Source organism: Colias philodice, chromosome 24 (genome assembly GCF_061535455.1).
Source record: "Colias philodice isolate Cphi_HAF_F1 chromosome 24, ilColPhil1 Martin Lab GWU primary, whole genome shotgun sequence".
NCBI classification, from domain to species: Eukaryota; Metazoa; Arthropoda; class Insecta; order Lepidoptera; family Pieridae; genus Colias; species Colias philodice.
In genome coordinates, this window is record NC_143109.1 from 5,733,519 (window position 1) to 5,747,001 (window position 13,483).

General features: G+C 32.6%; 1 protein-coding gene across 3 annotated transcripts in view; it reads left to right on the top strand.

Annotated features, from left to right (window-relative positions):
• The window catches only part of FoxP (forkhead box transcription factor P), a 68,384-nt gene extending 57,424 nt beyond the window's left edge, over nucleotides 1–10,960 (top strand). For all 3 annotated transcript variants that reach the window (XM_089710360.1, XM_089710359.1, XM_089710358.1), the window contains 6 exons: nucleotides 352–453; nucleotides 1,074–1,219; nucleotides 5,329–5,404; nucleotides 8,488–8,579; nucleotides 8,893–9,041; nucleotides 9,368–10,960. In XM_089710360.1, coding sequence (XP_089566486.1) covers nucleotides 352–453; nucleotides 1,074–1,219; nucleotides 5,329–5,404; nucleotides 8,488–8,579; nucleotides 8,893–9,041; nucleotides 9,368–9,525 — 723 coding nt within the window. In that variant the 3' untranslated portion in view covers nucleotides 9,526–10,960. The remainder of the gene's footprint in view (nucleotides 1–351; nucleotides 454–1,073; nucleotides 1,220–5,328; nucleotides 5,405–8,487; nucleotides 8,580–8,892; nucleotides 9,042–9,367) is intronic.
• The last annotated feature ends 2,523 nt before the right edge of the window (nucleotides 10,961–13,483 follow it).

The following is a 13,483-nucleotide window of genomic DNA, read 5'->3' on the forward strand; positions in this document are numbered from 1 at the left end:
AAAAAATCTTTAATATGTGTTAATTTTTTTAGGTTTTGTTCTGAATTTTTTATAATTCTGATATTAAGACTTTCATAGAATAGCACAGTTTCACCCGCGATTTAACCCGTGATCAAAATCAAGTTTTTCCATAGATCATATTTTATTCTGATGTAGAAACTATGTAACTTTGAAGTTTCATCCAAATTCGGCGAATAGTTTTCGTGAAACAAACATACCTACATACAACCATCCTCACGAAGTTTTTCATATATAATACTAAAAGGATTCAAGCATAAAAACAATTGGATAGACGTTAAGGATATCATATGGTTGTTGTAGAACTAAACTATACATTTCTAAACTTTTCAGGCCATCATAGAATCTCCAGATAAACAACTCACTTTGAATGAGATTTACAACTGGTTCCAGACCACCTTCTGCTACTTTAGACGTAATGCAGCCACTTGGAAGGTAAGATCTTAACATTCATATATAGACGACTTTATAGTAAATATTTGTAAATGAGTGATTAAAATATACAGAATTAACTGTAAGAGACAAAATTATATGTATAATTGTTCTGTTATTAATAATTTGAGTTGAATTTTTAATCAAATATTCACTGGATGTTGTAATGAAGGTAACTTTAGTAATATTTTGTATAAATTATATGGTTTAATTAGCTTTAGATCACACTTGTTGAAATAAAACCTACTATGAAGAAAGATTAAAAATTACAATTATGTAATAATATTAATGTCATATTTGTGAAAGTATTAATTTCATACAAAGCATATTTTATTAAACTTAGTGAAAATGCATAATGACATTGTGTTAAATTGAAACTATTCTGTTTAATGTTATAATAAAGATACACATATTGATATTAGATATAACAAACTTTATTCCTTCGAATTGAACTATGAATACAAAATAAAGTTTTACATAATTAGCTAGTTAAGACTCAACTTAGTGATACAAAATCGTAGCACTAAAACATACAGATGCTAGTTAAGACAAATATAACAGTGTATACGAAAGTCGTATAGCTATAAGCAATTATCCAAGCGTAACCCAAGCCCGTGAAACAGAACGCGGTCCGCCACAACCTCTCGCTGCACAAGTGCTTCATGCGCGTGGAGAACGTTAAGGGCGCGGTGTGGACTGTAGACGAGGTGGAGTTTTACAAGCGGCGGCCGCAACGCGCCGCGCACGCGCCGCCGCTGCACCACGCGGGGTACGGCACAGCGTCGCCTGGCCTGCAAACTACACTATACATGACGGACTATACATTAAACACTTGACCTAAACACTAGACACTAAATAAATGAAACACATTTAACACAATGGACACACTATGACACTAAAAACAATAAAAACATAAACACGTGACGATGTATCACGCGGGGTACGGCACAGCGTCGCCTGGCCTGCAAACTACACTGCACAGAACACACTGTACATTGTATACTGTAACATAACACTAAATAGACACACCAGACCTTCTACTTACATTTAATACTCACTTAATATGCTCAAAAACTTGACATGACTATAGAACACAAAAACCCGCGCCGCCGCCGTACCACGCGGAGTACGGCACAGCTTCGCCTGACCGTCGTCGTCGCGTAGATTGCAACACTATACATGATACACTTTACATGAAATACTAAGCTGACACAATAGACATACTCAATACATTGAATACAGCATATAATAACCAACACACTACATAATACAAAGAACTCCAACTGGCACACTTACATTAGAATCAGTAAAGATACAAAGACACCGACCTACACATGACCTAAAAACTAGACATACTAGACAAAATCCCATACAGATCAGGACATGACACACTAAATACAATAATTACAACTTACTATCATATCACTTTAGAAACACTAAGTACAAATTCGCGCGCCGCCCCCGCTGCATCACGCGGGGTACGGTGTAGCGTCGCCTGGCCTCCAACTTACACTATACATTATACATGACATACTGTAAACAGTAAAAAAATATACACAATAATGAAACTTAAACACAAAATTTGCCACTTTGCCACATACACCCTTTCGGGTACCACACAGAGTAACCTGGCTTAAGTTAAGGACCCGTACTACACATAATAGACTCTACATGATGGACAATACATGAAATACTCTGACAAACCTATACCTATAAGACACACTGAAATTAGACAAAACACAAAATGCATAAAACGATGAACTACAACTTGCACACTATCACATTTAAAACACACAACACCCCACCGTACATGCTATACATAAAGCACTTTGATGACACACACTACCATCTATCACTACCATAATTATCCCACTACCACATCAAAAACAATATGATAAACTTATGTTTGATCCAGTAAACATAGTAAATAAAATAGATATAAACAAACTTCTATACAAAATTTAAACTCTAATATTATTACAAATCAACATTAATGTTGAGTATTATCATATAGCACACAAAATCACAAATACACACATATTCACAATAGGTACTGGAACTCAACCATATCTTCGAAATATTATCACCATAACTATACTGACACTGAAGTAAATTGAACTAACACTATACGTATACACATACAAATTTAACACGATTTTCCTACTATAAAATACAAAAAGCTCAAAATGTCTTAAACACAAACGCAAATTGATTCAAAACATACATAAAACTCATTCACCCAACACTTGTTACACATGCAACACTAATTCAAAATGACCAAGAAAAAATTACACTATTTTACCCACAATTACAGTGACGCTAAACTGAAGTTAAAAAAAAAACAGCACACAAATATTTATACATCAAATTACTTGCAAACAATATTCGTTTAACGTGCAAGCATTTCTAAACACTTATTAAATCCCCACACATAACATTAATAAGCACCTCTTTATGATAATACACCTAAATTCTTTGAAATATTGATTCATAAATTGAATTTTAAGCAGTCAACTCAATGCAGACACAAGCAAAGTAAACATATTTAAAAATAATAACAATCATCAATGCTTGTTATCCTAACAATAAGAAGCAAATGGAAAATATTCTAAGAAACGAAACAAATCAATCAATTTATAACAATTTAGTAAACATTTGAAACATCACAAAAATTACTAACAGGTGTATTATTCAAGACTTAAACATTAGCATTCAAGAGACACGTAACTGACTTATATTTTATTACCAAGCCTGGAAGTCGACATAATATCATGAATACTAATAATACCCATACCACAAAACACGTTAACTATCGTACCAACACTTAACAGTACCACACTAAACCTTAATTATTATCAAATCTTCTCTTATTTTCTATCTAACTTAGATATAATTCTTGTCATGTAAATAAATGTTTCTCGTTTCAGATTTCAATTTATAATTATTTGTGTAGTTGATTTTGGATGAAATTTTGTAAGTCGCATTATAATCGCGGTTCGTTCTATACGTGGATTATAATGTGACCTATTGTATTTAGGATTTGTTATTTGTGTGTGTTCGTGGAGTTCAGCGCTACGGTGAATAACATTTTTCTCGCTTGCCTATTAACCAAACTCCCATTCGTCCTATCCTTGGGGTCTCTCGGGTCATCCTGCATGATTATTTTAAGATGTCGAGTCAGATTTCCACGACGATCTGAATGTGCTCCCATCGCTGTATCCATATAACCATTTATATAGCCTGAGATTGGAGCACATTGTATTTTAAGGGCAACACAGGTTTAGCAAAATAACCATAACATTTGCTAAAGAGAAATGAATTATAGAATGCAATCCGGACGAACCTGTCTCTACACAAATGTTTCGTGCGCTACGAGGATGACTTCGGTTCCTTTTGGATGGTGGACGATGCGGAATTCGTGAAGAGACGGCACCTTAGTCGCGGGCGGCCAAGGAAATACGAACCCGCGCCTCCCGGACCCAACGCTCCACAGTAAGAGCGCAGCTCAGTACGTGCGACCGTCCAACGAATCTTTGTGCTCATTTTGTTCAAGTTTCTCTCGATCTGACAAATCACCGTTTGATTTCGGACCATATTTTAATGGATTTACAATTAATGGCGTTCTTTTCATAATAATATTGACAATTTGTATCAAAACTCGTGTTGAATAACCAATTACTATTTTGAATATTTATAATTCAGCAATTCCAAGAATCGTTGGGCGATCGCGTCCACATTAGTATTTACGTGAACTTTCGAATCCACCAACAATATTCATCACACTGATGATTCTTGGTTCACGAATAGTTTGATGTTTCTCACCGTTCCGTAAGGGTGTGTAATTAATGTGTAAGCTTAGATATACCCGACATGTCATGTTAGTTCATATAGATTCATATGTGCGATCACAGCTTCAGAGTGCTTAAATCTTTGCACACAGTAGTAACATAGATATTGTCAAGTAAACATTTTAGTATGTCGTCTATATAGGTTTCAGCACTCTGTAGATCATTAGAAATTAGAATGCCGAGCTATAACAAATTGTTTTGCAATAGATATTAACATCATATCGATCGAATTATAGTATATTTTAAGCTTAAATCATAATATTTTGCAATTGTAACATTAAGTCTTTTATATCCGAACCTGATGATATGCATAACTGACATCATACGAAATATAATCGAATATAAATATGTTATGCATGCTTTATCCACCTGCGGAGATAAAACGTCGGGATGTGTAAAGAATAAAAGAAAATGTATTTATACTTATACATAAATAGTTTTATTTTATTGTTATGCATGTTTATTGCATTTAAAATGTTTGTAAGATGGATCGTCGTTGGATATTCAAGTAAGATTTAAGTGTTTCTAAATTTTATTCCCATTTACTTGCATGTTTTTTTAACCTTTTTTTAGAGGTAAGTGTTGACGCTTTGCTTGTGCGTTTTGTCGCATGATAGTTGTAATTTTTTTCTACTTTTTCTTCTTGCTTGCTTTTTTTCTATTTTTTATTCTATTTATTATCTTCTATTATTTAACATTAACATCACATTCACCAACGACACTGATACAGATAATTGGACTGTTTAATTTCAAAATTATACACTTTACAATGTACACATTTACATAAAACACAGTATACTTAAATTTGACGAACATTTCCGTCAATGGAGGTTTGAAAAGGCCAGGGGTATGCTGATCTTTATATTTTTTTCTTTGATTTGTCAAAAAGTTAATCATAAATTTAATTTTAAAATCAATTTAAAAAATACTTTCAATAGTTATCAATTTGTTTTCAAATAAAATTAAAGATTGATTGAAAAATATATTGTTTTAGCATTCAGGTAATTTCATAGAAATATTTGATTGACAGGTTTATGGGTGCTCAAAGTCCACCAATGATGACAAGCCCTCATGGCTACAGCGAGGCTTTGAAACGAAATCTTCAGGTATTATTATTTATCATTGAATTTTTAGTTCTTTAGAATTTTATAAGTGTGTATCATGAGGAAATTTTTTATCATGAGGATTGATTGGAAGCAGAGTCTTTCATTGGAAACTAAAGTAAGATACCCTGGTTCATATCTTTCTTAATACTTATGTATTACTAGTGGTCCGCCCCGGCTTCGCCCGTGGTACCTACATGTTTAAACTATCCTATCTCTCAAGTTGGATCGAACTGCACATGGTGTGCGAATTTTATTATAATCGGTTAAGTGGTTTAGGAGTCCATTGAGGACAAACATTGTGACACGAGATTTATATACAGTGTAAACTCTATATAACGACACTCCATGTAACGTCAAACTCCGTATAACGTCAAGATTTCTCGACTTTGGTTGGTTTATATTGTTGTCTATACAATAATACACTCCATATAGCATCATGCTCACTCTAATTAACGACCACAATAAGACATTACCACTAGGAACTAGGACTAGGAAGTACTGACTAAGTTGCCGAAACCAATGAAAATGTAGTTGTTTACATTCTTTTTTACTGACATACCGAAGATTCTCAGAAATGCAGTCGTAGAAAAATAAAGAAAAAATTCTGCATGCCGAAGAAGATGGACGATCTGCCAAAAAATTGAAGAAACCTCAATATGAAGACCTTGATCAAGCGATGATAACATGGTTTCATAGGCAATGTCAAAATAATATTCCTGTCTCTGGACCAATCATGCAATTTTCCCTTTCTCTCCATTTAACGACCACTCTCTATAACGTCGAAAAATGCACGGTCCCTTAAGTGACGTTATATAGAGTTTACACTGTATATGTATTAAGATTTATAAACATTTTCACATTAATACTAGTCCATTGAATAAAAAGTTCTAGAGTGCGTGAGTTAGTAACGTAAGATGTTTCTTCGGAAACATGTCAAGAGTCTCTAGGTAATAAACATACTAAAACCCCGGGCCACTAGGAGGAGCCCCGGAGTGGGGGGAGGGGGGAAATGGGTCCATTTTTTCATTTTTCGCTTAAATCTCAAAACCGGTACGTGTTAGAGAAAAACTTTCAAGGAAAAGTTGAAAGGCCATAAAATTATCTACAAGTTGTACCTAAATCATATTTTCCTATATCCTACCGTTTCTGAGTTATACGCAGTAAAACATGATTTTGGCTCAAACAATTTCCACATCAATCGATCAAAAAATATTTCTTTCTTCCAAAAAACTCAAATGTGCAACTTGTGACCGGTACTGATAGATTGCTCATAATTAGGTCTATAATTGGTAAAATAAACACATTCCTCCATGGAAGCCTTTAGGAGGAATCGATTGTCAAAATATTATATTAGGGTAGTTTGAGTTACTGAACTTGATCTTTTTATTTCTTTCTTCCAAAAAACTCAAAAGTGCAACTTGTGACCGGTACAGATAGATTGCTCATAATTGGGTCTATCATTGATAAAAATACCAGATTCCACCACGGAGGCGTTTACGGGGAATTGAATTTTATTAGGGTAGTTACGATACTTGAACTTTTTATTTTTTTTCTCCAAAAAAACTCAAAAGTGCAACTTGTGACCGGTACTGATAGATTGCTCTTAATTAGGTCTATAATTGGTAAAATAAACACATTCCTCCATGGAAGCCTTTAGGAGGAATCGATTGTCAAAATATTATATTAGGGTAGTTTGAGTTACTGAACTTGATCTTTTTATTTTTTTCTTCCAAAAAACTCAAAAGTGCAACTTGTGACCGGTACTGATAGATTGCTCTTTATTAGGTCTATAATTGGTAAAATAAACACATTCCTACATGGAAGCCTTTAGGAGGAATCGATTGTCAAAATATTATATTAGGGTAGTGTGAGTTACTGAATTTGATCTTTTTATTTTTTTCTTCCAAAAATCTCAAAAGTGCAACTTGTGACCGGTACAGATAGATTGCTCATAATAAGGTCTATCATTGATAAAAATACTAGATTCCACCACAGAGGCGTTTACGGGGAATTGAATTTTATTAGGGTAGTTACGATACTTGAACTTTTTATTTTTTTCTTCCAAAAAAACTCAAAAGTGCAACTTGTGACCGGTACCGATAGATTGCTCATAATTAGGTCTATCATTGATAAAAAAACCAGATTCCACCATGGAGGCGTTTAGGAGGTATTGAATTTTATTAGGGTAGTTACGATACTTGAACTTTTTAACTAACTACCCTAATAAAATTCAATTCCCCGTAAACGCCTCCATGGTGGAATCTGGTATTTTTATCAATTATAGACCTAATTATGAGCAATCTATCTGTACCGGTCACAAGTTGCACTTTTGAGTTTTTTGGAAGAAAAAAAATAAAAAGTTCATGCATCGTAACTACCCTGATAAAATTCAATTCCCCGTAAACGCCTCCGTGGTGGAATCTGGTATTTTTAGGAATTATAGACCTAATTATGAGCAATCTATCTGTACCGGTCACAAGATGCACTTTTGAGTTTTTTGGAAGAAAAAAATAAAAAGATCAAGTTCAGTAACTCAAACTGCCCTAATATAATATTTTGACAATCGATTCCTCCTAAAGGCTTCCATGGAGGAATGTGTTTATTTTACCAATTATAGACCTAATTAAGAGCAATCTATCAGTACTGGTCACAAATTGCACATTTGAGTTTTTTGGAAGAAAGAAATATTTTTTGATCGATTGATGTGGAAATTGTTTGAGCCAAAATCATGTTTTACTGCGTATAACTCAGAAACGGTAGGATATAGGAAAAAATGATTGAGGTACAACTTGTAGATAATTTTATGGCCTTTCAACTTTTCCCTGAAAGTTTTTCTCTAACATGTACCGTTTTTGAGATTTAAGCGAAAAATGAAAAAATGGACCCATTCCCCCCCTCCCCCCACTCCGGGGCTCCTCCTAGTGTCCCGGGGTTTTAGTATGTTTATTACCTAGGGACTGTTAACATGTTTCCGAAGAAACATCCTACGTTACTAACTCACGCACTCTAGACCCCCCTTGGAGGGACTCATTCAATGGACTATACTTCAAAAGATTGGAAAATAAATGACATTTTCATTTCAGGGTATGATGGAAGATTGCAACCTAGCATACATGTCTACGGATGATCATATGATGCAGACAGAAGATTACCAATCTTCGCATGAGGATTATAGGTACATATTTTTATTTTATTGGCACATTTTTACAAAAAAAAGGATAAGCTGATATTTCTCGTGAGTAATTCAGCTCCTTATAACGAAAATATCTAAAATAAATAAATGCTATCCTCATATCCAAAAATTGCCTGAAATATAACGCTAATGTGCTAAATTACCTTGGCTTTCGCATATCACACTCAAATGCTCAAAATCTTCTAATAAATACGGATTTGTTAATTCTGAATCCACTGTTTAAAATAAAGAAATGTCCCATTTAATTTAACTTTTACAGAAATTCATTATAATCAATACCATATTATATTTTCAGCCGGCCTCCAATAATGAACGGTTACGGCAACAGCAGTTCGTCTCACGACGTAAAAGCCGAAGATCTCAGCGGCAACGAGGCACAGGATATTAAACCTAATATTTATGCTCTTAAGAATGAGATGCAAGCTTCCGATTATACTAATAAGGGTAATTAAACTGTTATTTATAACTATTTAACTGATCCCTTGCTAAAAGAATATAAAAAAATGAATATTATGTACCTATCTAATAATATTAGTTACCAGTTTAAACAATTCAGAAACTGAACCTTCAACATCATAATTTTAATATTATCTATCAATTTTCAACAAAGTTTACTGAAATTCTATTTCTTTTTACATTACATTAAAATACAGTAACTCATATTTAGATTACATTTCTTTCTACATTCTATAAAATTAGTAGAATTTTTCATTTGTTCTGTGTTATAATTATATTTTTATTTAAAGAATTAATTAATAATAAAATTACAGGGGACTACTCAAATTCCACTAAAGAAACATCGAGCAACCGTTCAAGCGAAACCAGTCCATACAACGAGTATCGTCCTGAAGATAGATACCGCGCTCTTTCGCACATTAAGGACGAAGCAGAGAATCTGTCGCTCAATGAACAGAGGAATGACAAATAGACGGAGAAATAGACAGAGAAACGACAAATAGACAGACGAAATACAGAAACAGACAAAAATCAAAACATAGACATTTATGAATAGACAGATCGAGAAACAATAAAAAAAGAGAAACGACAACAACAAATAAGTAGATACAAGTATCTTATTCCAGGGATTATTATAGTATCCCCCAATTTCCAAGTGAGAAATCATCGAAGTGAATTTTTAACGGAATTTATGCGTAAATTCGAATTTTATAGAAAATTTTGAATTTCCAAGCAATTTCTCGTTTTTACGTAGCAATATCACAGTACATTTACGGGTGTAGTTTTAGACCACGGTGTAAATGTGTTCATACGAGCGGTTAATAAACCAAAAACATTTCTTTTCGCCCGGTTTTAACGGGACATCGAGTATTATAGTTTTATTTCTATTAAGTTTATAGCTATTTTGAATTGTTAGTTGTTAGATTAGGGATCGAATTGGGATATTCGCGCTACCCTAAAAGGTTCATATCAATATTGAAATATTTAAAAAGTATTTAATCATTATTTGTAACGAGTAAGAACAATAAGTAGTTGTATTTGTAAGTTAGTACGTTCACGCATAGCGTTTTGGTTGGTTATACAGACGCATTCCTTGTTAGATTTTATGTACTCATTTTTTTTAAAGTTCAAAAAAAATCGTACTTTACTAACAAGGAATATGGATCTCAAATATTTACAATAGTTCAATTAATGTAACGTTTGATACTTTTCATTGTATACGGAATTGATTAAATGATCTGACATTTTTTATTTTTATTTTGTAAGCGTGCCATAGTGTTGCCGTGGTACTATTGAAAATATTTTGTGATTTTTTTGTTTTTTTTTTTTCTGTTTATTATATAGGGTGTACATATTTATCGTGATGCGATGTATAATAAGTGATAAGGTAAGTTCATTTAAGCGTTTACTTAACATATATTGCATATTAAATCGTTCATGTTGTAGAGAATTTAGGAACTTAGAAAATTTGTATTTAGTGATATGCGATATGTTTTTTTGTGCATTTTTTGGTTGATGTGCATTTATTAAGGTATTTCCGAATATTAAATATAAAGAGGGTGGAAATCATATCACAATATATAGATGTAATAGTAGAACAGCTTCGATGAAGGCATTTAAAGTAGAAATTCGATATAGCACAAAGTTTTCACCATTGATAAAATATAATAATTATTATTACTATAGTACATGACGATTTTTGGCTTTCACTTTTAAACGAGAGAATTATGAGTATTGTTGTTGTATTTCATTAAAAAATCCGCAAAGCGCACACTTTTTTTGTAAAAAAATTAAGTAGTTATTTTTTTTACATTCTTGTTTACAAATTGTATACATAGATACATGTTATTTTTTATGTCAAGAAGTAATTTTATACTGAAGTTATTTTTGTTATTTGCAATGTAAAGGCACGGAAAAATAGAAAATAAGTTTTGTATTTTTACAAATTTGTTTTTTTAATGTGTTAAGTCGATATTGAAATGATGTCTTTGAAGAAATTTGCAATTATTGTTCTATTACATAACTAATGTATGCAACGGTTTACATCAAACGAACATAGAGCTAGAGCAAGACCTTTCATGATCTTTTGGTGTAAACGAAAACTCGTATTCAGTGTTCGAACATTGCATAGAATCTTTACGAACGCTCTAAGAACAGCAAAAGAATGCTCTACGCCTGTTTACACTAAAAGACTTTGACATACTGGGCTTAGAATGAGCATTCACTCGTTTGATGTAAACGCACCGTAAAACAATTGTTTATTTTTGTATATTGTAAAGTTTAAATAATTTGGCGGGAAAGTGTGCGCCTTTTATTTCAGTACAAACGATTATCGAGGAATTGATTCCGTACAATATTATTATTTAGATAATTTATTTTCCACTGTATTCCGTGTATATTTTAGGGTTTCATTTTCCTAAGTGATAAAAGACAAATGCCAGTTTCTAGCTATTATAAGCCGTTTCGTACCAAATAGGCATTTTATGTAGATTATAACTAGGATTATCTGATGTTTTAGTCTCGTTACCTATCGTGGTTTCGTCGTTCATTGATCATTGTAAATTAAACTTAATATTAAATACTTAATTAGTGTTGTATTAAACCAAATTATTACAAATAATGTGTTGTTTTTTTACCTGGTGTTGTAACCAGTTAACCCTTTACAGCCCACGCCCTACGGCCTACAGGAATTATTTAGGAGGTAGGTATTCATTTTCCTAGATATTGCTGGCACATGAGATCATATTATGGAGAAAAAGGTTTGTATTAACTACTACCTATATACCTATATTAGTTCTTTATCCGAAGTTTTAATTGAATATGAAGATGCGGGCATATAATATATTAACTATAAAAAAAAAACTTTTTACACAGACGTGTAAAATAAGAATAATTTGGAAAATCCAAAAGTGCACGCCTCATAATTTTTTTTTAATAAATATTTATTAATTATTATTTTTGTTTATTTAATAACAATTAAACCACATCGAATCAGACCCTGAAAAATGAAAGGGTTCTATTCCTGAGCATACTCAAGCGTAAGAGAAAAAAAAAGACTCGATTAGTAAAGTATTTCGGTCGCTATCGTGTTAACAAGAAAAAGGATCCGCACATACAGACACACGGACGTCCAAGACAGAACTTTTTTAAACTGTTTTTTAACTAGTTTAAATAACAAAAATGACATCAAAAATATCATGAACGTTAAAAATAGTGTTTTTTCTTAATATGTGTGTGTATGTATTATCTTACAAGTGCAATGTATGATACATAAAGACATTTTAAGTTTGAAAAATCAGATGTTTTGCGCGAAGTGACAGTAGTACCCACCTCAACGCTTCGCTTATGAGGCGTGCAATTCAAAGGTATGACAAAGTCAATTAATTTTTCGACTGTTTAATAATAAATCCCTATTCCAAGTACTTATGAATAAAATTCCACAAAGTCTAAACAATGTGAAGAGCGGATACGTCTGTCGTTTTATTGTGTCTCTTATGTGTTACATCTCGGAAAACATGTGATATGAATCATACACTTCTTCTATGTTGTAATATTTTAATGATAATTCGATTTATATTTATACAGGGTGTCCCAGCAACGGTATACTAAGCTCCAAGGAGGTTATAGTTTTGCATACGCTGAGTGCGTAAAAAATACTTATAAAATTCCAGACGAATTTTTTTGACAAATAGACGAATTCTCAAAACTCTATGTGTATACCCCTAACAAGCAACCTGCTCAACTTTTCCACCCACACGTGAGCTATCGTTTAAGATTATGTTTTCATAGACAAAATGCTCACATTACCGAAGCGGTATATGCCGGCTGAGCGAAGCTAGAGACGAAAACATGGATTATATGGAAAAATTAAGCAAAAAATTTTTGGCGTAATTTTGTTGTTTAAGTATTTTTTACGTGATCAGTGTATGCAAAACTACAAATCCCTTCGCGCTTAGTATACCATTTGCGTGACAGCCTGTATATATAATTTTATTTCTTAGTGAAATTTAAGTAAAATTCCTAATGTGAAAATTTCGAAAATTAGTATGTAGATATATGTATCTAAAGATACATACAAAGATATATCCTTTTTTTATACGATAATAATAAGACAATAGACATTTCGGTTCAGAAAACAGTTTCTACAAAGAAGAACCAACATACCAACCAACCAACCTACAACAACATACAAGTTTTCTTTGACTACTTAAAATCTACTTACCATCAATTATTAAGTTGAAGACCTACTAAAGGTTGAAGGTACTAAAAATTAAAACCTAAGCTACGAAAAGCTTTTTCTTTAGTTTTGTTACAGCTTTGTTACTAAATAATATGAAAAGGTGAGGTGTAAAAATGTTCTAAGGCGTTTGTTTTTATTATACTAGAGTCTAGACAGATCTAAACATACCTATAAATTAAACAGAACTATA